Genomic DNA, 24,603 nt, shown 5'->3' on the forward strand with positions numbered 1-24,603 from the left:
AGAATCTAAAGTATTAGTGGACAAATGGTGAATAATATATGAAGTTATGATACAAAACCTCCAGTTTCTATTCAAAAGAAAAATGACTTGGTTACTTTGTGTGCAAAGAAAATTATCCAAAAAGAGTTCCATAATTATAATGCCACTTAACCAACATAAAAGAAAGAAAAGGATTATGTCACAATGGAATCTGATGAGAATGATTCTGATTTTGACTAACAATGTAAGAGATTTTGACAAAGGCATTGAGATTGATCACAAAGGAAGACTTTCAAAACATGCAGTGTGATAGTTGTATAAGACATTTACTGAAAACACAAGAATTTCATATTATTATTTGTATCATTGTAGAATAAACTGTAACCAAATGATGCTTTTTGTTAATATTGTTGGGACAAAAAGGTGCCAACTGCCATATGGTACCTTTTTTTATATATTCGACAGCAAATGTTAAAAATCATACAATGCAAAAAGGGGCCAAGCGATCATATGGTGCCTTCTTGCATTTGTCGGTCAAAATTTTTATTAGTGCAAAAAGGAACCATTTCCTTTAATTGATTAATTATCACTTATTAGTAATATATAAGCTTTCCAACTTTTTGAGCATGTACATTCAAACATTTTCTAAATATATGTAAAGTTTCTTTGCCATGTTGTAAAAACCTGATTTGATATGGAACTTCAAATCTTTAAACGCGATTTTCTCGAAAACATGAAAATGTCACTTGGTACCTTTTTGCTTTAATGGGGCGATTTGTTAGTGAACAAGTATTTCAAGTCTTAACTCAATATCTGTGATACTTTTGCAAAATGTACCTGAACAGAGAAGATAAATAAGAAATTCAAGGTCAAAATGGGGACAAAACTGAGAATTGCTTTTCTTTATTAAGTACCTTGGCAAATAAAAATGCATTCCAATTTGAATATTTAACAAGTATTTAGGCTAGATATTATTAACTTTGACAGTTTTTGAGAAATTGAAATTTCAGTGCGTACTCATCGTGCAAGATAAGCAAGTTTACCTCATTTCATTGAGATATCAATACACTACACAGACCAAATAATCTCATGCAGTTGTATCATGCATGCAAGGGCGACTTAAACAGCGATTTCCAGTTTTACTCAAATAATCTGATGTCATATTTAATAAAATGTCCTACACAGAAACTTTGCTCTTCTTCCACTTAAAAAAACATTATCGTTAAATCTTTAGACTTTTAGCAGCCATGCCATGGCTCTCTGAAAATCAATGTAATCAGGTTATTGGGATGATTCAAGCAGCGCAAAAGTTATGAACGTTGCACAGCATTTTTGCTGCTTTAGGCAAGCAATTAATAATCTTAATACATGTTTCAGTAATACTGAATCTATGTATGATTGTCCGAGATTTGGTGCACTCGTATGACGTCACTATAGGATGGCCTTGTCATTACCTAAATCACCTTCACAGCCGGTTTTTGCCTGCTACAGCTACTGCTCCGCAGCTACATTTACCCAAACTATCCTTAATGGCCTTGTACAATCCAACATTTCAATTCGTGCCGCAGACCACATACTTGTCAGATACTGAGACCCCACCATAGGCTAGACATAGCGTCACTTACCCTTGGCACATAACCAGAGGGGTCCGGCTATTTTCAAGGAGAACTCTTGCCTAAGAGTAAGTCATGCTGACTGAAGGGTACGAATCTCTCGTCACCACAGAAATGAACGTTTCACGCAATGTTGCATCTGGGAAAGGAATAGGTTTGGTGGGGGGAGTGAGACGGTGGGAGGGATAATGGAGGACGGAAAAACAGCTTGTGGTTGCGCCGTGCTCTTACAGCACAGGATTGTGTTCTGGCAAACACTCTTTTACCTTTCATGCAGGTTCATGGTCCTAGGTTACATATCAAGCAAGCCAAGGCAATACCACACTCTGCTTGTTTAACAGCAAATTTTCTAGCTGCAACCATGTTAACGTCTTTTTCCTAGACCCCCTGTCTACCCAGATATGAATCCCTTTGAATTTATCTGGGATAAACTTGGGTGAAGAGTGAGCACAAATCACCAGATAGACAATGTTAATGACTTCGCAAGGGCACTACATGTGGAATTGCGGACCTGTCTAATGTCTTAATCAGGTGTTACGTTCACTCCATGAGGAGGAGAATTCGAGTGTTTTTTGACAGTTTCGGGGGCCACACATGTTACTAAGTTGTTCTGATAACTATATTTGTTTTAATTCCAAGATTCAGAATCTCAAAAGTCTTGTTTACTAACGCCTGTCATTCTTGGATTTTTTATTTGGACCCCTAGGTCAGACGGGTCATGGATCGCTCACCTGAGAATTAGGTCAAAAGGTCAAAGTGTAGCCCCTTTTCACCCCAAAATCCCAATTTGAAAACAAGTGACAGCTAAATCTGAAAAAAATTGCACACATTCACCCAAGAAATTTTTGCGTAAACATATTTCAAAACTGAACCAGAGGTTAAGATGTTGAGATGTTTTTATTTTCTAATTTTAACTCTAGCATCCATTTTATTAAACAGTTCAGTCTGTCACTAAGTTACAGGTGAGCTGATAAAAAGATGAAAGAAAAATAGCGGGAAAACAAACATTTGACCTGGCTACCTGGCTGGGGATCGAACTGCAGGGCCAATTTTGATCCTAGGGGTTTTATTTCAACAAACATGGTAAACATACACTAGAACATGTTTTATGTCTCTCTCTCTCTCTCTCTCTCTCTCTCTCTCTCTCTCTCTCTCTCTCTCTCCCTCTCTCTCTCTCTCTCTCTCTCTCTCTCTCTCTCTCTCTCTCTCTCTCTCTCTCTCTCTCTCTCCCGCTCTCTCTCTCTCTGTCTCTCTCCCTCTATGTCTCTCTCTCTGTCTCTCTCTCTCTCACTCTCTCTCTCTCTCTCTATATATATATATATATATATATTGGTATTCCTTATAATTATGTTTATATTAAAAACCAAAACAATCTTCTTGTGGCAATCCATATATATATATATATATATATATATGGATTGCCACAAGAAGATTGTTTTGGTTTTTAATATAAACATAATTATAAGGAATACCAATGACCCCTGGGGCAGGCCAATTTTGACCATAGGGCATTTATTTGAACAAACTTGGGAGACATACACTAGAAAATGTTTCATGCTAAAAATCTTATCTATAATGCTTTTGGATTGTCAAAAGAAGATTTTTTAGGTTTTTGCTTTATACATTTAAGGAAAATCAATGACCCCTGGGGCGGGGAAAATTTGGACCCTAGGGCAATTATTTGAACCAAATCGATAGACATCCACTAGGAGATTTTTCCTGCTAAAAATCTTATCTATAGTGCTTTTGGACTGTCACAAGATTTTTTTTTTAGGTTTAACTAAATACATATAAGGGTAATCAATGACCCCCTGGGGCGGGGTCCATTTTGACCCAGGGATTCTATTTGAACAAAGTTGGTAGACATCTATAAGAAAATGTTTCATGCCAAATATCTTAGCTCTACCTCTTTCGGAATTTCACATGAAATTTTTTTAAGTTTTTACTTTATACATATTGTATAAGGATAAATAGAACTCCGCGAGTCGGATGTGCCGCCTTGTGAACAATATAGTTTAGCAGAAATGGCCAGGACAAAAATGAAATATGAAAACTAACAAAGGGCAATAACTCAAAAAATAATAAGTGCAGAGTAGCAGTTACTGTGCACTGCACTTCTTAACAATAAGATCTATCATTCTATGAAGTTTCCAGTCCATATCTTTCAAAATTTATGAGAAATAGCCTGGACAAAAATGAAGTTTGAAAATTAATAAAGGTTAATAGCTCACAAATAAGAAGTGCAGTGTACTGGTTCTTGTATACTGCACTTTTTCTTAATGAGATCTATCATCCTATGAAGTTTCATGTCAATAGCTTTCATACTTGAGGAGAAATGACCAGGACAAAAATAAAGTATGAAAATTAAACAAGAGGGACATGATGGCCCTGAGTCGCTCACCAGAAACAACTGCTTTTCAGTGTTGAAATGTCAATATATTCTCAAATTAATCTTGAGAATATGTTTAAACAATAATTTGAAGAAATGCCATGACCTGGGGCATTTAAGCTTTAGCTTAAACAGGGCTAATCAAATTAATATTAGCAAACTTGATAAAAGACTACCTAAGAATGCTACAAAGTTTGGTGATCATCTATCAATTATTTCAGTAGGAAATGATGTTCGAAGTTTTTTCTATTTTTAGCTTTAGTGGTCCCTAAAGGGGCTAATCAAATTAATATAATTAAACTTGATAAAAGAGTACCCAAGAATGCTACAGACAAAGTTTGTTGATCATCCATCAATTTATTCTGAAGAAGGATATGTTTAAAGCTTTATCTATTTTAGCCCTAGAGACCCCTAAAAGGGGCCAATCAAATTTATGTGAGCAAACTTGATAAAAGATTACCCAAGAATGCTACAGACAAAGTTTGGTGATCATCCATCAATTAGTTCTGCAGAAATAGATGTTTAAAGGTATTTCTATTTTTAGCTCTGCTGACCCCTAAAAGGGGCCAATCAAAATAATATTGGCAAACTTGATAAAACATTACCCAAAAATGCTACAGACAAAGTTTAGTGATCATCCATCAATTAGTTCTCTAGAAATAGACATTTAACTTTATTTCTACTTTTAGCTTTAGAGGCCCATAAAGGGGCCAATCAAATTAATATGAGCAAACTTGATAAAACACTACCCGAGAATGCTTCCGACAATATATTTGGTGATCATCCATCAATTGGTTCTGTAGAAATAGACATTTAAAGGTATTTCTATTTTTAGCTTTTGCGGCCCCTAAAAGGGGCCAATCAAAATAACATTAGCAAACTTGATAAAACACTACCCAAAAATGCTACAGACAAAGTTTGGTGATCATCCATCAATTAGTTCTCTAGAAATAGACATTTAACAGTATTTCTATTTTTAGCTTTAGAGGCCCCTTAAAGGGGCAAATCAAAATAATATGAGCAAACTTTATAAAACACTACCCAAAATGCTACAGACAAAGTTTGGTGATCATCCATCCATTAGTTCTGTAGAAGAAGATGTTTAAAGGTATTTCTATTTTTAGCCCTAGAGACCCCTAAAAGGGGCCAATCAAATTAATATGAGCAAACTTGATAAAACACTACCCAAGAATGCTACAGACAGAGTTTGGTGATAATCCATCAATTAGTTCTGTAGAAGAAGATGTTTTAAGGTTTTTCTTTTTTTAGCTCTGCTGACCCCTAAAAGGGGCCAATTGGAATTACATGAGCAACTTGAAGTGTGACTGTCACAAGGATGCTACAGACCAAATTTGAAGTAAATCTGCCCAGTAGTTTCAGAGGAGAAGACGATTGTTGACGCATGACGACGGACGATGGACGCCGGAGCATCCCCCTTTGATACTAATAGCTCACCCTGAGCCTTCGGCTCTGGTGAGCTAAAAGGGCAATAACTCAAAAATAAGAAATGCAGAGTACCGGTTCTTGTGCACTGCACTTCTTCTTAATAAGATCTATCATCCTCTGAAGTTTCAAGTCCATAGCTTTTATACTTAAGGAGAAATGGCCCGGACAAAATTAAAGTATGAAAATTAACATAGGGGCAATAACTCAAAAAATAAGAAGTGCAGAGTACCGGTTCTTGTGCACTGCACTTTTTCTAAATGAGATCTATCATCCTAAGAAGTTTCAAGTCCATGGCTTTTATACATTAGGAGAAATGGCCAGGACAAAAATAAAGTATGAAATTAACAAAGGGCAATAACTCAAAAATAAGGAAGTGCAGAGTACCAGTTCTTGTGCACTGCACTTCTTCTTAGTGAGATCTATCATCCTATGAAGTTTCAAGTCCATTGCTTGTGTAGTTGAAGAGAAATGGCCCGGACAAAATTAAAGTATGAAAATTAACAAAGGGCAATAACTCAAAAAATAAGAATTGCAGAGTACCGGTTCTTATGCACTGCACTTTGGGTTATTGAAAGAAGCATGCATACCAAGTTTGAAGTCAATCAGACTTATAGTAACTGAGTTATGCTCCGGACAAGCTTAAGGGGACGCCGACACCGACGCCGACAACAACGCCGACGCCGCCGACATCGCCGACAAAAAAACCCCTATATGTCGCCTTATTAGGGCGACACAATAAATGACCCCTGGGGCGGGGTTCATTTTGACCCTAAGGATTTTATTTGTCATGAACAAACTTGGTAGACATCTATTAGAAAATGCTTCATGCCAAAAATCTTAGATTTACCTCTTTTATAATTTCACATCGTTGGCTTAATTCTACAAACCCATTTTTGTCATTTTTACGAGTAGAAAATCGCTTTTGAACTGCAATAACTTTTAAATGGTAAACCGTTTAAAAATAAAATTTCCTGTAAATTTAGGAATCTGTATGATATACATATATACCAAATTTCATTACTGTGCATACAATTTTATAGCTAAAGTCTCAAATAATTTATTTCAATTTTTCATAAGAAATAAGAAAACACATACATATTATGAATTCTTAAACCCCACACAGCAAATACAGCAGACATTTTCACAAAAAAACTTACGACAATTTTTACCGTAAGAAAAATCTTACGATAAATCTCCTTTTCACAAAAAATCTTAAGCAAAACTTAGGTGCAAAATCTATCGTTACTTTACGATAGGTGTTCCCCGTTCGAAAGTGTGATATTTTTTCTCTGAAGAGTAAAATATCATGTATCTTTTATTTAAACAAACAAAAAATGGACATATATATATTTAATAAGCAAACAGTGTTATAACTGACACAAATTAAGTTAAAATTTGAACGTAACATTTCTGACGTCATGACTTGATGACGTCATGGTGGAAAGGGTTCTGAATAGTTTATATATGTGATCTGTATAGAATTATTTTTGATAACTAATATTTTGGATAATTTGGTGGGTTCGACATCATTGCCGGCATTTACTAGTGGCACCTTTTTATTTATAATTTTATACCTTAGCAATAATGTATCAGACTTTGTCTCTAGAATCAGTTAGGTCTATACAATTATTTTCAATCAAGATAGAAAATATATCAGTTTGAAAAACTGTTTTCTTTTTGTGTTCAATACATATTTCAACCTATTTATTACTTGATTTTAAACCGGAAACAAATATAGAGCATGTACGTCAATATCAAATGACAGGTTGCTAGGAATGTTTTTATCGTAAGTGAATTTTTTATCTTAAGATAAATTTTAACTTACGAGTGGCTTTGTGATAATGACTTAAAATTTAACTTACGATTATCGTAAGTCAATAACTTAAGATAAATCGTAAGATATTTTTTTAAAATGTCTGCTGGGTATTTGAAAAATATTCAGTTCATTCGAACACCATTAAAGCGACATACGGGGTTCTAAGTGAAACATTTGAAGCAAAATTGACTAAGTGTAATACTATTCGGCTATAAAATGTAGCAAAAATTCAATTTAAAAATATAATTAACTTCTCCTACTGTGTAAAATATTACATGTTTATTTGAAATATCAACAAGATCAATGCCACTATCAAAAGATATTTATATCAATTTTACTTAAGTTTATTTGTATTGACATGTTGTATATAAATACATATGCTAGTTTTGTACTATATATCACTAGAATCTGAAAACTGCTAGTTCTGCCTCAATATTAAGAATGAATCTTCAATAATGTTTCTTTGCATAAATTATGCATATAAAACGAAATCTTACAATATCGAGGCCAGAAAAAATTCAGCATGAAGAATGAAAATGATTAATCCATTCATCAATTACCAGGTTCACCTAATTATAGCAAAAATCAGGGCTAATTAAGGTCAAAGTCACATCAAAATTATTCAATATGTTTGTTTGGTAGCGAGTCTTGTTTTGACAAATCCGTACAAAAATAGCAAAATTATAATACTTAAACCAAATTCAATATTTTGAACGTAATGGTTAAGGTCATTGAATGCTAAAAGGCTAGGTCATTTCAATCTTGTAGCAAAACTTGTCCAAATGTTTCTTTTGTATGAAGGTTATCAATTGATTATTTACCAAGTTTCAGTAAACAATAGCAAAAATCAGTTAAAATTCCGTAATTATAAATAAATCATCAGTAAGTCAAGGTCAATTTGAGTTTGATATACATAAAGGTCTTATTATGAAGAATGTTGTATCTTAATATGAAGTCAATCCTTCATTAATTAAATACAGCAAAATAATGAAAACTTCAATAATGTGACCTTCAATGTCAAGGTCATTTATGAGTATTTAACACAGGTGTACTTTAAAAAAAAGTCTCATAGATTAAGAAGAAAACATATGTTCTGAGTGTAAATATCTGATTTGATTAAGGAAGGGACAAAATAAAGAGAAAAACAACTTCATTTATAGATAGACATAATTATCTTTATTATTTTGATGCTTTCTCCTGATGACTTGACATACACTTTATAAAATGATAAATAAAAATAACGTGTTGTTGTTTATTTAGCCTTTTCTATCAATTATAAAAAATGTGTCAAGCTTTTATTAAAAGCAATGATTTCCATAACCCCTAGGTCTTGAAGTGTTCATGCAAGTCACTACAGTTGTACAAAACATGTATTTTTAATGCAAGTCCTAGCACTTCTCTTTATATTTTTGGTTCGTTATGGGCAGTGATCAACACTTTTATAATCATGTAAGATGGATGTCAGATATCTAAAAGACTTACCTTTTTGATAGATGTTCTGCTTCATCTCCTAACACTTTCAATTGACCATCTTTCTCTCTGATAACTTTTTCTAGGTCTTTGATTTGTTTCTCTCTGTCATCCAAAAAATGGGACTTTTCTTTCACAGCCTTCTTCTCAATTTCAAGTTCTGTTTGCAATGTTTGCCTTTAAATAGATAATTGAAAAACAATTATAGTATAACAAAAAGCAACTGAACCTATTCACTTATTCACCCGAAACTAATGTGCACACATTGTAAAAAGACTATTATCAGCTCATGTTCATACACACACTTTTCAGTTGTCAGGCAAACAAGTTTTAGATCCAACCACAAAACAGTTACCATTTGACATAACAACACACTTTAGAAAATTCTTATTTTTACATGTAATTTTATATGCCCTGATTGTAAATGGGCTTATCATTATAAGTTAACAGAACACTAGCATTATAAAGAGTATAACTATCTCCACTTGAGGTTAAAATTTTCCAAAATGATAGACATACCATGTGTTTAAATTGTATGCATAACTATTGTACTTTTTTGGATTGTATAGTTTAATTAAAAAGTATTCTAGTTATTTTAAGCTCGCAATTGCACACATTCTTCATTGTTCTGCAAATTGCTTGAAATACATAATAACATTCATCTTTTCAGAAATCTTGTATAGTAGTGTTATTCTATTATAAAAGGGTTATACAGGCAAATTTTCCATTTCTTCAATTTGTTTTTTTAACTTATTATTCTGTAAATGTCCTCAAAATGAATACACAAGACAGTCACAGGAACAAATCTCTTCTCCTTATAAAGAATAAAATGGTGGTATCCTAACATGACCGACGTGGGTCAGGTTAGAGCGTTAGATTTCACAATTATAGCTGTCACAGTTAACTCAAGGGACGTTTAAGAACATGGCAAATGAATGATTACGCTTTGTTCAATCAAACAATATCCATAATATTGCTTCACACTTTGATGAGGCATCACATACACATGTGTATGAAAATTGTTTTGTACCATCAAATTGTTTAGAAAAAATATTCAACAGACCATACACTTCAGCACAAAGATGCATAGCTACACGACAGTACGATCAATTTACAAAAGTTTTAAGGAATCTTATCTGTTATTGAAAGAAGAGGAGTGTTTAAAAATTTGTACACAAATCATTTAGTACCATCCAATTTGAAGAAGAAGAACATTAAAAGGCCATTGTCCTCTCCATAAAAGGAATTTTTTTTCCGATAATGCATAGTTAAAATAAGTTTAAAGAAGTCCATCTTGTAGTACATACAAGATTACAAGAACTAATGAACAGAGAACAGAGAACAGGTAGCCGGACATTTGCCCTCGGGTGTTTGCCCTCCTTTATGCAGTAGCGGACATTTGCCCCCTAAAATTTCTTAAGTGCTGATCTTTTGCTCTTTTGTTTAAAACATTTCAAAAATATCTTATTGTTTGTTACCGAAATTCACCGCGGGTTGTCGAAATTCAAAAGTGCAACATACACAAAAAACTAATTGTAAAACCAAAAAGCATCCGTGAATAAATGAAATATAATGTTTACATCGTTTAATAACATTCATAAAATTTACAAACGAGATGACCTTTGACAAGTGACAAGTCGCCTCTTAAAAAATCCGCTAATCTTGATGAAGTGCGATATTGCACTTTCTCATAATTCCTCACTCATGTACAGACACAATCAAACCTAGTCTGCAATTTTTCATATTATTTTACTGATAATAATGCTTTCGAGGAATCAGTTTCTGTTCAGATATTCATACGCTTTTTAGAAACCCTAACTTTTTGGAAAATAAGTGGTCTGAAACAAACTTTTAACTAGACCTATTATTTATGAAATTTCATCTGTGTACTAATGATTAATACATGTCCAATTAATTAGCTATTATTTAAAAAATCATGTTTTCTATTCTTAGAATCAGTGTCCATGACCTTGAACCTAGGGGTTCCAAAACCTATAAAAAGCTAAGATCCATAAGCGTACTTACGAGTAATGCCAATTTTCATTACAATAGCTCATTTCTTGCTTTTGATATCGTTCAGAAACCATTTTTATATTTTTCGTACAAGCGACGTTGAACTTGCAAATAAGGTCTCTACATAAGCTGTTAAATACTAAGTCTGATTACAATATCTCATTGCTAACCCTAGTTATTATCCTGAAACTATTTTTCTATTTTTAGTAACAGTGACCTTTACTCATGGAGGTCCAAATCAATCCCGGCCAGGGTCTTCATATAATCTTCCTTTATACCAAGGTTGATTACAATATCTCATTCTTAAGTCTATTTTCTTTCGGAAACAACGTTTCTATGCTTAGTAACAGTGATCTTGACCTTGATCAATACCAATCGGGATCTTCTCCTCTTTATGGTACCACTACGTGGTGAGGGGGAGTAACATGTGTCCGTTATGGGGGTGCGCTTTTGTGCGCCTGTATAAGGATAAATGGCCAACAACTTGACAACCTAGAAAAGAGGGTCCTGGTAGTTGAAGGATACCAAGGAATCTTCAGTACTCCTAACACACTGCTTTGGCCTCTGATTGAGGGTAGACGGGTGACCAAGTCAGCCCGGCTTTTTCGTCAATCGGCTGGTCGCGCCTTGGCCTTGGATATTTATTTCTCAAAAACTTGAAGATTTTATTGAACTTACACGGTCCCGAAATGAATACAATTCAATGCACATACATTGTAAAAAATCATTGAGTTTAAATTTTGATTCCTACTTGTGATTCCATTATACCTTAAATTTCTACTAAAACTGTAATGATGGGTGCCGTTATGTTAAAACAATCCTTCATTTATGCATTATAAATACAGTATAACATATCCAAGAAGGCGATGGCTAATGAGCTAATTGTGTAACTTGTAAATATTTGCAATCTATACGAGTATATCTCTCTCGTATCCTTGTTGTGTGGAGACTGGATATCCGTCTCCATCACGTATCTCCATGTTGGAGTCCGAGGTGGCTGGGGAACTCGGGAGACAAATTTTCATATTTTTATCAAGGATAATCAAACAAAAAATTTGCCAGACGATTCAAGTTGTAACACTCAGTTGATGAAAGTTTTCCGTTTTCTTATAATCAAATCAAACAGCTCAAAATAACTTACTAAACTTAGCCCCTTCATTATAGAAAAAACTTTCAGCTTTAACTACGCCTTAATCTGTCAAGAAACTCCGCAATTGTAGACTCCTGATAGAGGAAAACCGGAAACAACAAGCAGATATTATTCTGAAATGTACCAGCTTCCTTAACATGATACAACTGCCACACCACACCAGTCTCTGAACTCCAGAAAGGGCGTTCTGGCCTTGGGGGAATTATACAGACAGATATTGCTGAAGAGTTAAAATCGCAGCAGGTTTCAAATATCAAGTGCATTTATTCTACAAGAGATGGGAAGCCAGTGCCAACAAATAGTTTAATTGTAACATTCTCCACACCCATTCTTCCACCATTAATTCGGGTAGGTTACCTTAACGTTTGCGCTGCGGTTTAGATTACAAACCAAATGCAATGTTACAAATGCTTTAAATTTGGTCATCATGAATCGAATTGCGTAAAGCAGACTATTTGCCACAGAGCAAAGCATGACAATAATAAAACTTGAAACGTTCCTGTTAAATGTGCAAACTGTGGAGGAGAGCATAACACCACTTTCAGGTCATACCCCTTGTGGTTAATGGAAAAAGAAATTCTTCGTCAAACGTATTCACAAAATATTTCCTTTCAACATGCACGAAAGCTTGTTGAATCACAAGGACAGAACCAACTGTCGTATTCCGCTGCAGTTACAATGTATGTTAAGATGGTTGACTCTGCAGTGCAGGTCAACTTATGTCAATGCCTCTCCACTTAAGTTACCATTACCGAAAAAGCAAACATCTTAACCAAGTAAACAGTCTACTTCTGTGTAGACTCAGTCACCATCAAAGTCTTCTCCAAAGAAGCAAACTCCAAACCTTCAAACAGCATCGTCTGAGATGGTCTATCATCAACAATTGCCTAAAGAGCGAATCGTCATTACAGATCGGCTAAAAAAAGCAATGCGGAACCAATTTCAACACAGAAAATCGGTTTGGCCTACTTCACGACACCGGATTAATGGAGGATGAGGATTTTAACCACTCCCCTCCTAGAACACCGAATACCAAAAGGTCAATTAAGTTTCCTACTTAATATACATGTACATATCTTTTAAAATGTATGATAGAAGTAATTTTATCCTTCAATTGAATTGTAGTGGTCTAAAAACAAATTATAATGATCTACTTCTACTTTTATCAAAATTCTCTCCCAAAGTGTTACGTCTTCAGGAGACTATGTTGTCTCCTTAAGATAATATCTCTAAAAGGTTATACACTTTATAACTCTGTATGCACTAGTAACACCAGAACATTAAGTGGTACAATCATTGTTATCGCAAAATGCGTTCCTCAAAAATAACTAAAACTTAAACAAGATTACAAGCTAAAGCGGTACAGGTGCCCTTACATCTCCCTGTAACAAATCGTTCTCTATACCTTCCTCCAAATGTAACGGTAACAAGTGATGAACTTGAGAGTATTGTTCGACAATTACCATCACCTTTCATTTTCTTAGGTGACTTTAATGCTCAGAATCCTATGTGGGGCAGTATATCTACAAATAACAAGGGTGATACAACTTTATTTAACAATCGGTCAACTACATATTTACATCCAGCTACAGGTACATTTTCTTGCATCTACCTCTCGACAGTTCACTCTGCTATATAATTGGACTTCGATTGGAAAGTTTTAGAACACTAGTACGGCATTTATCATTGTCCATTGTTACTAACATCAAATGACTCTATACCAGATGAAAGACGTCATTTTCTTAATTTAAGAAAGCAGATTGAGACACGTTTACTTGGTTCTGTTCTATTGATCTAACAAAAAATGAATTTAATTACACTTCTGCTGATATTGTTGAAACTTTCTCTTTAACATTACAAACGATTGCTTACATAGTTATTTCATTAACAAAAATTATAAAAATAGCAGAATTAAAAAAATGGTTTAACGGTGAATGTCAAAAAGCCGTTCGTATACGTAAACAGAAAACCTTGAAAATTATAGAATTTTTAGAGCCAAAGCAAGAGATCAATTTGTCAATCTAAACACCAATCATGGCAATCATATGTTTCAAATATTAATTCAAATACTCCTATTGAGAAAGTCTGAGATGTACTACGAAAATTAAGTAAGGAGTCCAACTGTTCACTAAAAAAACTGATGATGGCCAATATGCCAAAACAAAAATGGATATTGCAGAAACTTTGGCTAAAACTTTTGAAAAGAACTCTTCTTCAAATAATTATTCAAATCAATTTCAACAATATAAATGTAAAGCTAAGAAAGAGCATATTATTTTTACTTCCACAAACGATAAAGACTATAATTCTCTTTTCTCTATTGATGACTTAATTTATTCAATCAAAACTGCAAAAGATAGTGATGCAGGCCCGGACGAAATTAACTACTAGCTTCTTAAATATTTACCAACTAAATCTCTTGAATTGCTTCTTGGGTATCTGATAAATTTCCTTACACTTGGAAAAATGCGTATGTTATTTCCTATCCCTAAATCTTGAAAAGATAGGTCTGACCCTACAAATTATCGTTCAATTTCACTAACAAGTTGCCTCAGCAAAACATTCGAGATAATGATAATCGCTTAGTTTGGTGTCTAGAATCTAATGGAATTATCACTAATTTTCAGTCAGGTTTTCGTAAACACCGAAGAACAAACGATCATCTTGTACGATTTGAAACTTTTATTTAGAGAAGCCTTTGTAAATAAACAACACCTGATATCAATTTTCTCTGATCTTGAGAAGGCTTACGATACTACTTGGACATATGGTATCCTAAAAGATCTAAAGGATGCTGGACTTAAAGGCAGACTTCCTCTTTTCATTTCTAGATTTCGCAACGATAGACACTTTAAAGTAAGGCTTGGTTCAACCTTTTCTGAGGACAACCGACAAGAACAAGATGTTCCTCAAGGAAGCATACTTTCAGTTACACTTTTTGGCCTTAAAATAAACAATATTGCTAGCGCTCTTACACCAGTAATAGATTGTTCTCTATATGTAGACGGTTTTCTTATCTGCTATCGACCAAAACATATGAGAACAATTGAAAGGCAACTTCAACAAAATGTAGATAAAATTCAAAAGTTGGTAATAAAAAAAGGTTTTAAATTTTAAGTCAAATTCTTTATGTGTTCATTTTTCTCGATTGCGGAAACATCATAATGACCCTGAACTTTTCATATCTGGTTCTAAAATTCCAGTAGCTTACTCAGCTAAGTTTTTACGAGTTATATTTGATAAAAAAAAACTTTCTTTTATACCACATATTAAACACTTGAAAACTAAATGTCTAAAAGTTTTAATTTACTCAATGTTGTATCAAGTACAAATTGAGGATCAAATTCTTTCACTTTACTAAAATTATATAGAAGTTTTATCCGATCAAAATAAGATTATGGTTCTGTAGTATATGGGTCTGCAAGAAAATCATAACTTCAAATGCTAGATACCAAACATCACCCCGGGTTAACGATTAGCTTTAGGTGCATTTCGAACCTCACCTGTAGAAAGTCTATATGCGGAAGCTGGGGAATCGTCGCTTCATCTTCGATGAAGAAAAGCTATCACTTCAATACGAAACTAGAATAGCAATATTCCAGCTAAAAATATTATTTACAAACAAAGTTATACTGAAAATTTTGTTAATCAACCAAAGCAAATTAAACCATAAGCCTTCGTTTAAAACATGATTTAGATTAACTAAAGATTAACCCAGACAGTATCCTTCAAAATGACGATGCGGGATGTTCCACCTTTGACTTATAATTCCCCTAAAATAGATATTAACCTTTCAAGTTTAAAAAAGTCATCAAATTCACCTGAAAATTTTAAAGAGAGGTTTCTAGAAATTAGGAAAATCATAACGATTTAATACATATTTATACATACAGTTCAAAAGAAGGTTGCAAAGAAGGTTCAGATATGCTTGGAAATAATTTTACATTTAGTATGAGGTTACCACATAATGCATCAATCTTTAGTGTTGAGGCTAAAGCTATAGATTTAGCATTGTCATACATAGCACAGCATACCCATGATAAATTTGTGATATTTTCTGACTTGTTTTCTGTTTTAATATCCATTAAAAATATAAAATTTGACAATATCATGATTCAGAAACTTCTTTTATGATTTCATGATATATTAAAAACAAAATCTGTTAAATTGTATTGGATTTCAAGCCATGTAGGTATACGAGGAAATGAAAAAGTAGATGCTTTAGCTAAACAATCATTAAGTTTTCAACAAACTGATTTATTGTTACCTGCTTGTGATTTAGACCGGCTATAAATAAACTCATATCTTCTGAATGGAAAGCAAAATGGGACAATGCCATTTTTAATAAACTTAACGATATAATCCCATCTCTTGATGTGTCACCATCTCTATCTCATCTCCTCATGAATGACAATGCCCCTTTCTGTGTAGCTTGTCAACAAAATTTACTGCCAAAAATTTTCTTCTTCAATGTCATGATTTTTCACAGGCCCAAAATATATTTTATCGTGTATAGTCACTCAAAGAACTATTTAATACAATTTCATAAAAAAACATCATCGATTATTTGAAAGAGATAAACTGGTATTCTAGGATATGTTTGACTCATTTTAATTGTCATTTACAACGCTTTACATAACATTTTGAGCCTATTATAACATTCGGAACGATATAGCCAGTTATATGTTGAGTGCCGTAAAAATCCAAACAAACAAACAATCGGCGTCTCTTTATAAGATTGCTAAATACCGAGTTTTATTACAATTTTTCATTATAAACTCTAGTCATCATCCGATAACCATGAAGTTGACCGATTGACATGGTGACTCCTTTATACCCCCTACACTTCGTTTATGGGGATATATTAACTTAATGTTTTCACCATCTCCATCATATTAAGTACACCATTTTTTCTTTTAATTTTCTTTTCTTTTAGATATAAAGACAAATATATATCTACTTTTATACACTTTCAGATTGGATAATGAGATTTTATTGAAATTAATTAATTTGCTGATTATTATGTGGTGTTTAATATGTGTATGATAATATCAATGCAGTTACAAAGAATGACTTCTTTGGAGTTATTATTATTTATCTTCTTTTTTACTAGTTATAAACAATCTTTTTCTGGTAATAGTTTGACTTAAGCATATCGATACGATTGATTTTATCATTTGAAATCAAGTTTCGACTCTGTAATATTCATTTTAAACTGTTTTTATTAATTTGCTAATTTTATTATTCTTTAAGAAGTTGTTGTGCATTGCTTCAATTTAAAGCACGTCATCATAGAAAATGTAAAAAAAACCCTAATTTTCAATCATTTTTTTAATAATAACCTTGGATTTATAAATACATATCCTTGGACATCTTTCATTGTACTGGTATTAATCTAAGTAATCAATTATTTCGATTTGTCTTATTTATAATGCAAAGTATATGTTCATGTGCTAATATCAGTTATCGCATGATGCGTTGTTCCTGAGCTGTTATAATGCAAGTAACATGCTTTATTGACAACAGTTTACAGTGCAATATCTCAGATAACTAACACTTCTTTAAAAAAAAGTGTGCGTTATTTCAAATAAAGCACAGTTCTTTGAGCACATTTGGATCATATTAAACTGTGATTGTAGACAGAAACACAAGAGTCACTGGACTGTACCATTAGTCAGGCGTAAAGAAAAATGATTATTTTAGATAGGAGATATGTAATGGGGTACTGGAAATATGGCTTTTAGTTAAGAAAAGGTTTTTGTCTAGACCATGATTTTACATGTCCATAAATCTTTAAATTCTTTTTCCTGAATGTTATTTGATTGATTTTCTTTAGACCGGGCGGTCAAGAATAACCTAAGAAAGTGCAAGCATTTTTTTAGGTCAGATTACTGTATTATTAAATGACCAGCGTTTAAATGCAAAAGTGCAAGGCAACCTGTAAGATTGAATTGGACATCAGGTGATTGTATGATAATCTGATGTTTTCAAGACTATGGAACTTATTTAAGAAACTACACTGCATTGATTCTTCAGAAAATGAATGTTTTTCAAAAATATCTATGATTTTTCATTTGGATATTTGCATGTTTAAAAAGAATATATCAGTTCTGTGATCAGCAGAAAATTTCGCTGAAAATGGGGGTGATCATCTTTGGGGACATTTTGTGTAAAACTTGGTCAGTCAATCCTATGTAAAAAGTTTATATTAAATGACATTGTCATAGAAACATCACAGCTACAGAATGAATACTCAATTTTAAGGTAGGTTTAAGTGGGGGAAAATACTGTTGTCTTACCTTTAAAGAGAGTATTAGAAACAATTGACTAGAAATGGGTCCATAGGACACGGGTGCCACCACACTCCACTGTTTTGTTAATGTTATGAGTCTAGGTCAAATATTTTTGGGCTACATGAGCCACAAGTTAAAAACTAAAAATCTTTTACCAAGTAAAGGGCAAGAACTTTACAAATACTGAATAAATCCACATGCTGACCAACATTCTTGTAAACTTCCGGGCCTACAGGTCAAATACTATTAGAGCTATGCATGAACAAGTTGAAAATTGCAAGTTTATACTAAGTCAAGGGAAATTACTCTAACAAAACTCGGAAAAAAACCAGACAAAGTCCCAGGTGCATAGCTTCACATTGATGTTGATTATTATTCCTGAAGAGTTGGTTGACTCTAACTCAAGCACTCAAGGAACAAATAACACAACATAATGAAACGGTTTTTACTAAGTCAAGGACAATAACTCTACGAATACTGGACAAATCCACAAGCGAAACCCAGGGTGCACCACTACACATGCTGACCAACCTTCCTATTAAGTTTCATGACTCTAGGTTATATACGCCAGACACAAATTGAAATTGCAAATTTTTACTTAGTCAAGGGCAAAAATCTGACAAAACATATAAATTCACAAGCGTATCTCCAGGTGCAGAATTTCACATGCTGAGCAACATTCCTGTAAGGTTTCATGACTCTAGGTCAAATACTTAAAGTTACGTGTGACACCATTTGAAATTTGCAATTCTTTACTTAGTCAAGGGCAAAAATAACTATAAAAATAATTAATAAATGCACACGAAAATACTAAGGTGCACAACTACATATGCTGGTCAACATTCCTGTAAAGTTTCATGACTCCAGATTAAATACTTTTTGAGCTACGTGCTCTACAAAATGGGAACAGGCGGACAGACAGACAGACGGACATGGGTAAATCTTACCTCCCCCCGCACAAAAATCAAGGACATCATGGGAAGTAACTCACGCCGTACGTTGCGGAAAATGGCGGATGTCAATCCATGCCGCAGGGCAGTGTGTTTTAAATTTGACTTTCTTTAAGATTTACAGGAATGAACTGAATATTTGTAAAAATTTCATTGGTCATTTTAAAATAACAATCTGAAATCTCGGAATCTGACTGGCAATTGTAAAATTAGTAAAATAACATACCGGTAAAGGATTTTTGTGACATGGCTACGCGTCTATTTTTTTATTTACGTAAAGGAGTCTTGAAACGCACTATCTACGTTCATTTCATTAGTTCGTTTACAACCAAGTTAAATTTCAGATTCTTAAGTTCTGATTTACCATGCCTTTTCCACACATTATAAGTTCTATATTACTTTGGTTCCTCCTACAAATTATTTTACGCTGCTCTAACGGGTTATAAATTTTGTCAAACATTAACGAAACATTACCTACAAGTACGTCTACTATCCCGTTAAATTTTCATGAAGTTTACATATTTATGAAGTAAGTATATAACCGCTGACGAGTGAATGGTTTGTTTAAGATAAATGTTTGAATGTCAAAGTATTTTAGATTTGAAAGCTTTATAACTGTTTTTTTTCCGGATTTTAGTTTTCTTTCTGTATTTCCAAAGGTGTTGCAAATCTGAAGATTCTGGTATTTCATAGCAACAAAACATTGTCATTTACAAACTTTCTATTAAAATTTCGATATGAATCAACTTCAATTAATTAAATATTTTCCTTCGAGCACAAACGGCATTTGCAGAAATAACATGTCAAAAAAAGGAACCGAGACGAAAACAATGAGTACAAAATATACTGTTTGTTTGTAGTTCTTATATATTTACTTTTTCTTTACTTTAAAAGGATTTACGTCAAAGTTTTATTTTGTTTCAGAAATCTATTAAAATACTTGCTAACATATGTATAATTATGATTTTAATATTTCAAATAATTTAAAAGCAAAAATCAAAAATAGGCTCAATATTTTAATCCTTATTATTATATTCCATGTTTTTAAGATACGATATGCAAATCAACCAGTTTTAGTTCGGCCGAGTATCTTTTTTAAAGATTTTCTCGTAAATATGACCCATTATTTAAACAAGCAGATGATTTTGAATTGGATCATATTTTTAAAGACAACCCATTCAAAATATATGGAAATATATTCAAAGGTCGGACAAACAAAAGTACTAGGTATGATCAAAATGTTCTCGGCCCAATATATTTCTAGCTACTACACTGACATGAGCACACGAAACGTCGATACCGATATGTAATTGAAGATTACTGACCTAGTTACACGCGGTTTCACACTAATTAAATAACATAATCATACTTTGATCAGAAGAATGGTGTGTTATTTAAACCAAATGGAGAAAATTGAAATTTAAGCCGGCATTAAGTAACTCTGTAAGAAAGGGATTTCCCCTAAGAAATCAATAAAGACTGCATGGATACACTTTGGAAGCATTCCCCTTCCTATAACACTGTGACAAAATTGGCTGCCGAATTTAAGAGGGGCAGGGAGAGCATTGGAGATGATGAGCGGCCTGCGCGGCCAAAAGAGGCCACCAACGATGAAACTGCCGAACCTGATCACAATCTGGTCATGTGCGACAGAATGTAAGACCTGCAAAGCATTGCTAGAAGTTTTGGTTCAGTTTAGGCAATTCTGACCGATGTCTATGGCATGTCAACGGTTTCCGCTTGGTGGGTCCTCAGACAATTGACTGACGACGAGAAACGGGCCAGGCTTTACATTTTAAGATATCTTTTGTCTCGCTACGAGGATGAACCTGATTTTATCTACCGGATCGTAATTCAGGATGAAACATGAGTACATCACTCCGATCTAGAATTAAAAAAAACATGCAATCGAAGCACCCTTGCTAACCCCCTCCGGAAAATTTCAAGAGGGTGCAAACAGCAGGAAAGATGAAGGCTCCAATTTTATGGGAAAGTCAGGGGATAATTATGATTGACTTTCTTGAGCCAGGTCGTACCATAAACGGTTTGTACTTTGCAATTGTACGAATTGAGGCTTCTGCGTCAAGAAGTCGCGCGTAAAAGGAGGGGCAAACTGACTCAAGGCGTTTTGCGGTCAATGAGTTATTTGAGGACCAAAATAGAGAGTTCTATTTGGTTGGGTTAAACATGTTTGAGAACAGGTGGGCGAAGTGCATTGATGTAGAGGGCGATTATATTGAAAAGTAAGACCTTAAGTTAAATATCCAAAAGGTGTCTTAACTTATACTATAAAATATTATTTCACTATTACCTGTATTATAAATATTTTTCGATTTGTTTCATACTGTCATCATATTTGTGGCGTAGTTCGTCTACATTATTTCGCTCTTTTTCAAGTTCTCTCTCCAATGTTTGTCTAAATTTCAATTTTGAAACGGCAGTTCATCTTCTCAAAACAAATTGATAAAATGGTCTATATTTAGATAAAAATTAAATAATTTCACGATCAGCTCATAATAACTATTTAACTTGTATGACTTACTTGTTTAACATAAAACTGCAACGCCAAAGACTACCTTTCAAACAACATGCTAAATATAAAAATACAGCAAACAAATTACCTCTCATGCCTCCTTATTCAGTTCTTAACGATTAAACTTCTGATGGGTATAATAAAAAAACTTACAAAAGCTTTAAATTTTTATAGCTTTTTACATTTATTGTGATTATTTATTAATAAATCGTATTAATAAATCATACAAATGCGCATACAGATCTGCGTAATAACGATTCAGCTGCCTAAATAATTACATGTACTTACTATAATAGTACTAATTGCTATACAAATCAATTGTTTTTGTAGAAGTCAGATTTTTCTATGAAAGTCAATGGTAGATTCACTCGTTGCTATGGAAGTCAATGGTTGTAATGTAAGTCAATGATTTCTATGGAACTTTACTGTTTGCAATGAAAGTACCTACCTGTATTTGAAAGACACTGGTTGATATGGATTCTAACGCTTGCTAAGGAAAAACTTGTGTAATACAGATTGCTAAATCAGTCAAAAGTTGCTTAAGAAGTCATTGGTTGATGTTGAAATTTACTATTTGCTATGGAAAGTCTTTATGGTTCTATTGAAGTCAGTGAATGTCAAAAAAAAACAATTGTTCATACGGAAAGTCAATGGTTTCTTTTGAAAGTCGATGGTTGCTCTTGAAATTTAATATAAATTGCGATGAAATTTAATTGTTGCTATGGAAAGTCATTGGTTGCTGTGGAAAGTCAATGGCTGTTATTAAGTTACTTGTTGCTATGGAAAGTAACTGATTGCAATGGAAAGTCATTGATTGCTATGAGAGTCAAAGGTTGCAAAGGACTGCTTTTGGTTGCTATGTAAATCATTGGTAGCTGGGGAGAATCACTTGTTGAAATGAAACTTATATATGGTTATGGGTATAACCGGTTACAAGGAAAGTATTTGGTTTATGTCACTCTTTGTTATTGAAAGTCAATGTTTGTTATATATGTCACTGGTTGGTATGGGAAGTCACTTGTTGCAATGAAAGTCTCTGGTTAGAATATAAGTCAATAAAAATTGCTCTTCAATTTTACTGGTTGCTATGGAAAGTCATTGCTTGCTAGAGAATGTCGCTGCTTGCCGTCAAAATCAATGGTTGCTATGGATTCTACTGTTTGCTAAGGAAAGGAATTCTTGTTGAAATCACGGGTTGACTTATTAAGTCAATATTTGCTTACAAAAGTCAGTGGTAGTTGTGGGAGGCAATGGTTGCTTTAGGAAATTCAATTGTTCCTGTTAAAAGTCACTGTAGTATGGATAGTCATTGGTTGCTATGAAGGTTGGTAGTTGCTATATAACGTCACGGGTTGCTATAGAATTCACTGTATGCAATGGAAGTAAATCGTTACTACATAAATGGATGCTCTGGAAGGTAAACAACTACTTTGGCAGCCATTGGTTGCTGCGGAAAAATTATGGTTGCTTTTGAAATCTGTAGTTGCTAAAGATAGTCAATGTTATCTGTGAAAGACATTGCTTGCTATAGAAAACTCATAGTTGCTATTAAAAGTCAATGATATCTATGCAAACTAGTGGTTGCTGGGAAAAAATTGTTACTATTTAAGTCACTGGTTGCTATAGAAAGTAAATGGTTGCTATGGATATCATTGCTGCTTAATAAAGACAGTGATTATTATGAGAAGATAACAGTTACTATGGAAAGCAAATATTTGCTTTGGGTTTCCCTTGTAACTAAGGAAAGACACGTGTCAAAATTAAAAGTCACTGGTTGCTATGAAAACCAATGATTGAAATTAAAAGTGACGTGTTGCTATGTAAGTCGATAATTGCTTAGTGGTAAGTTACTGATTGTATTATGGTCAATGATTGCTTTTAAAGTCACTGGGGTGAAAAGTCACGTATAGCTACTGAAGTCAAAAATTGCTATCGAAATGCAACGGTTAATATTGTTGGAATGAAAAGTCTATGGTTGCTATGGAATTATATGAATGCTGTGGAAAGTTGCCATGTATGTCACTGCTTGCTGAAGGTATTAACTTATAAACTTATAAAAATGCATTGAATGAAATGAAAGGTAAATAGTTGCTATTGAAGCCACTGGTTGCTTTTGAAAGGCGATGCTTGCTTAGGATTCTATGTTTGCTAGTGGAAGTCATTGATTGTTATGGAAATCACTGGTTTCAATGAAAGTCATGAGAAATTAATGACCCTCGGGATAGGCAAAGGCCAATGATGACCCAGCGGCTATAATTCAAACAAACTCTGTAGACGCCACTAGAAATGTTTTATAGCAATTTTCTAACATCTAGCTCCTGTGATTTATTGTTTATCCTAAATACATATGAGGGAAGGGTCCAGTTAAAATCAAAGCGCTTATTTAGAATAAATCGGAAGTGGTCCACAATGTTTCACGCGACATATCTAAGCTTAATAGCTTTAGAAGAAAAAAAAAGTTTTTACTACGTATAATTAAACCAATGACACCGGGGCAGTGCAAATTAACGCTCCGCTCAGTGCTAAAATTTGAAATTGGTAGACACCCAATAGACAATGCTTCATACTAAATATCTTTATATATATATAGATAGATATATATGTATATATATCCATATTTAGCCTATATGAGTTAAGATTTTTTCCAGATTTTGCTATATTCAAAAGGAACCTCGGGGCGTGTCCAATTTTGACCAACGGTTTAATTTGAATTAATTTGGTAGATCCCACAAGACAATGTTTCTTGCCAAATGTCTTAGCTGTTGTCCTGTCAACATTTCTCATACTTGCTTTATGTTTTTGGACCCGGTTAAAACGACACCTGTGATATCCAATAGCCGACAACACTTTCGGTCCCGATACACCTTATTGTTCTGAAATGCCCCTTGCTTGTCCGGCCCATTAAACAAAAATATAATGCCAGTATGTATGTTATAAGTAAACAGATACAT

At 33.6% G+C, this 24,603-nt stretch overlaps 1 protein-coding gene across 1 annotated transcript in view; it reads right to left on the bottom strand.

Moving 5' to 3' along the window:
- Positions 1-24,603, bottom strand: part of LOC132727998 (uncharacterized) — a 48,697-nt gene that overhangs the window by 15,398 nt on the left and 8,696 nt on the right. The window contains exon 3 of the mRNA XM_060713598.1: positions 8,726-8,890. Coding sequence (XP_060569581.1) covers positions 8,726-8,890 — 165 coding nt within the window. The remainder of the gene's footprint in view (positions 1-8,725; positions 8,891-24,603) is intronic.

The sequence above is a fragment of the Ruditapes philippinarum genome, unplaced genomic scaffold (assembly GCF_026571515.1).
Source record: "Ruditapes philippinarum isolate M1 unplaced genomic scaffold, ASM2657151v2 ctg769_1_1_1_1, whole genome shotgun sequence".
In the NCBI taxonomy this organism is placed as follows: domain Eukaryota; kingdom Metazoa; phylum Mollusca; class Bivalvia; order Venerida; family Veneridae; genus Ruditapes; species Ruditapes philippinarum.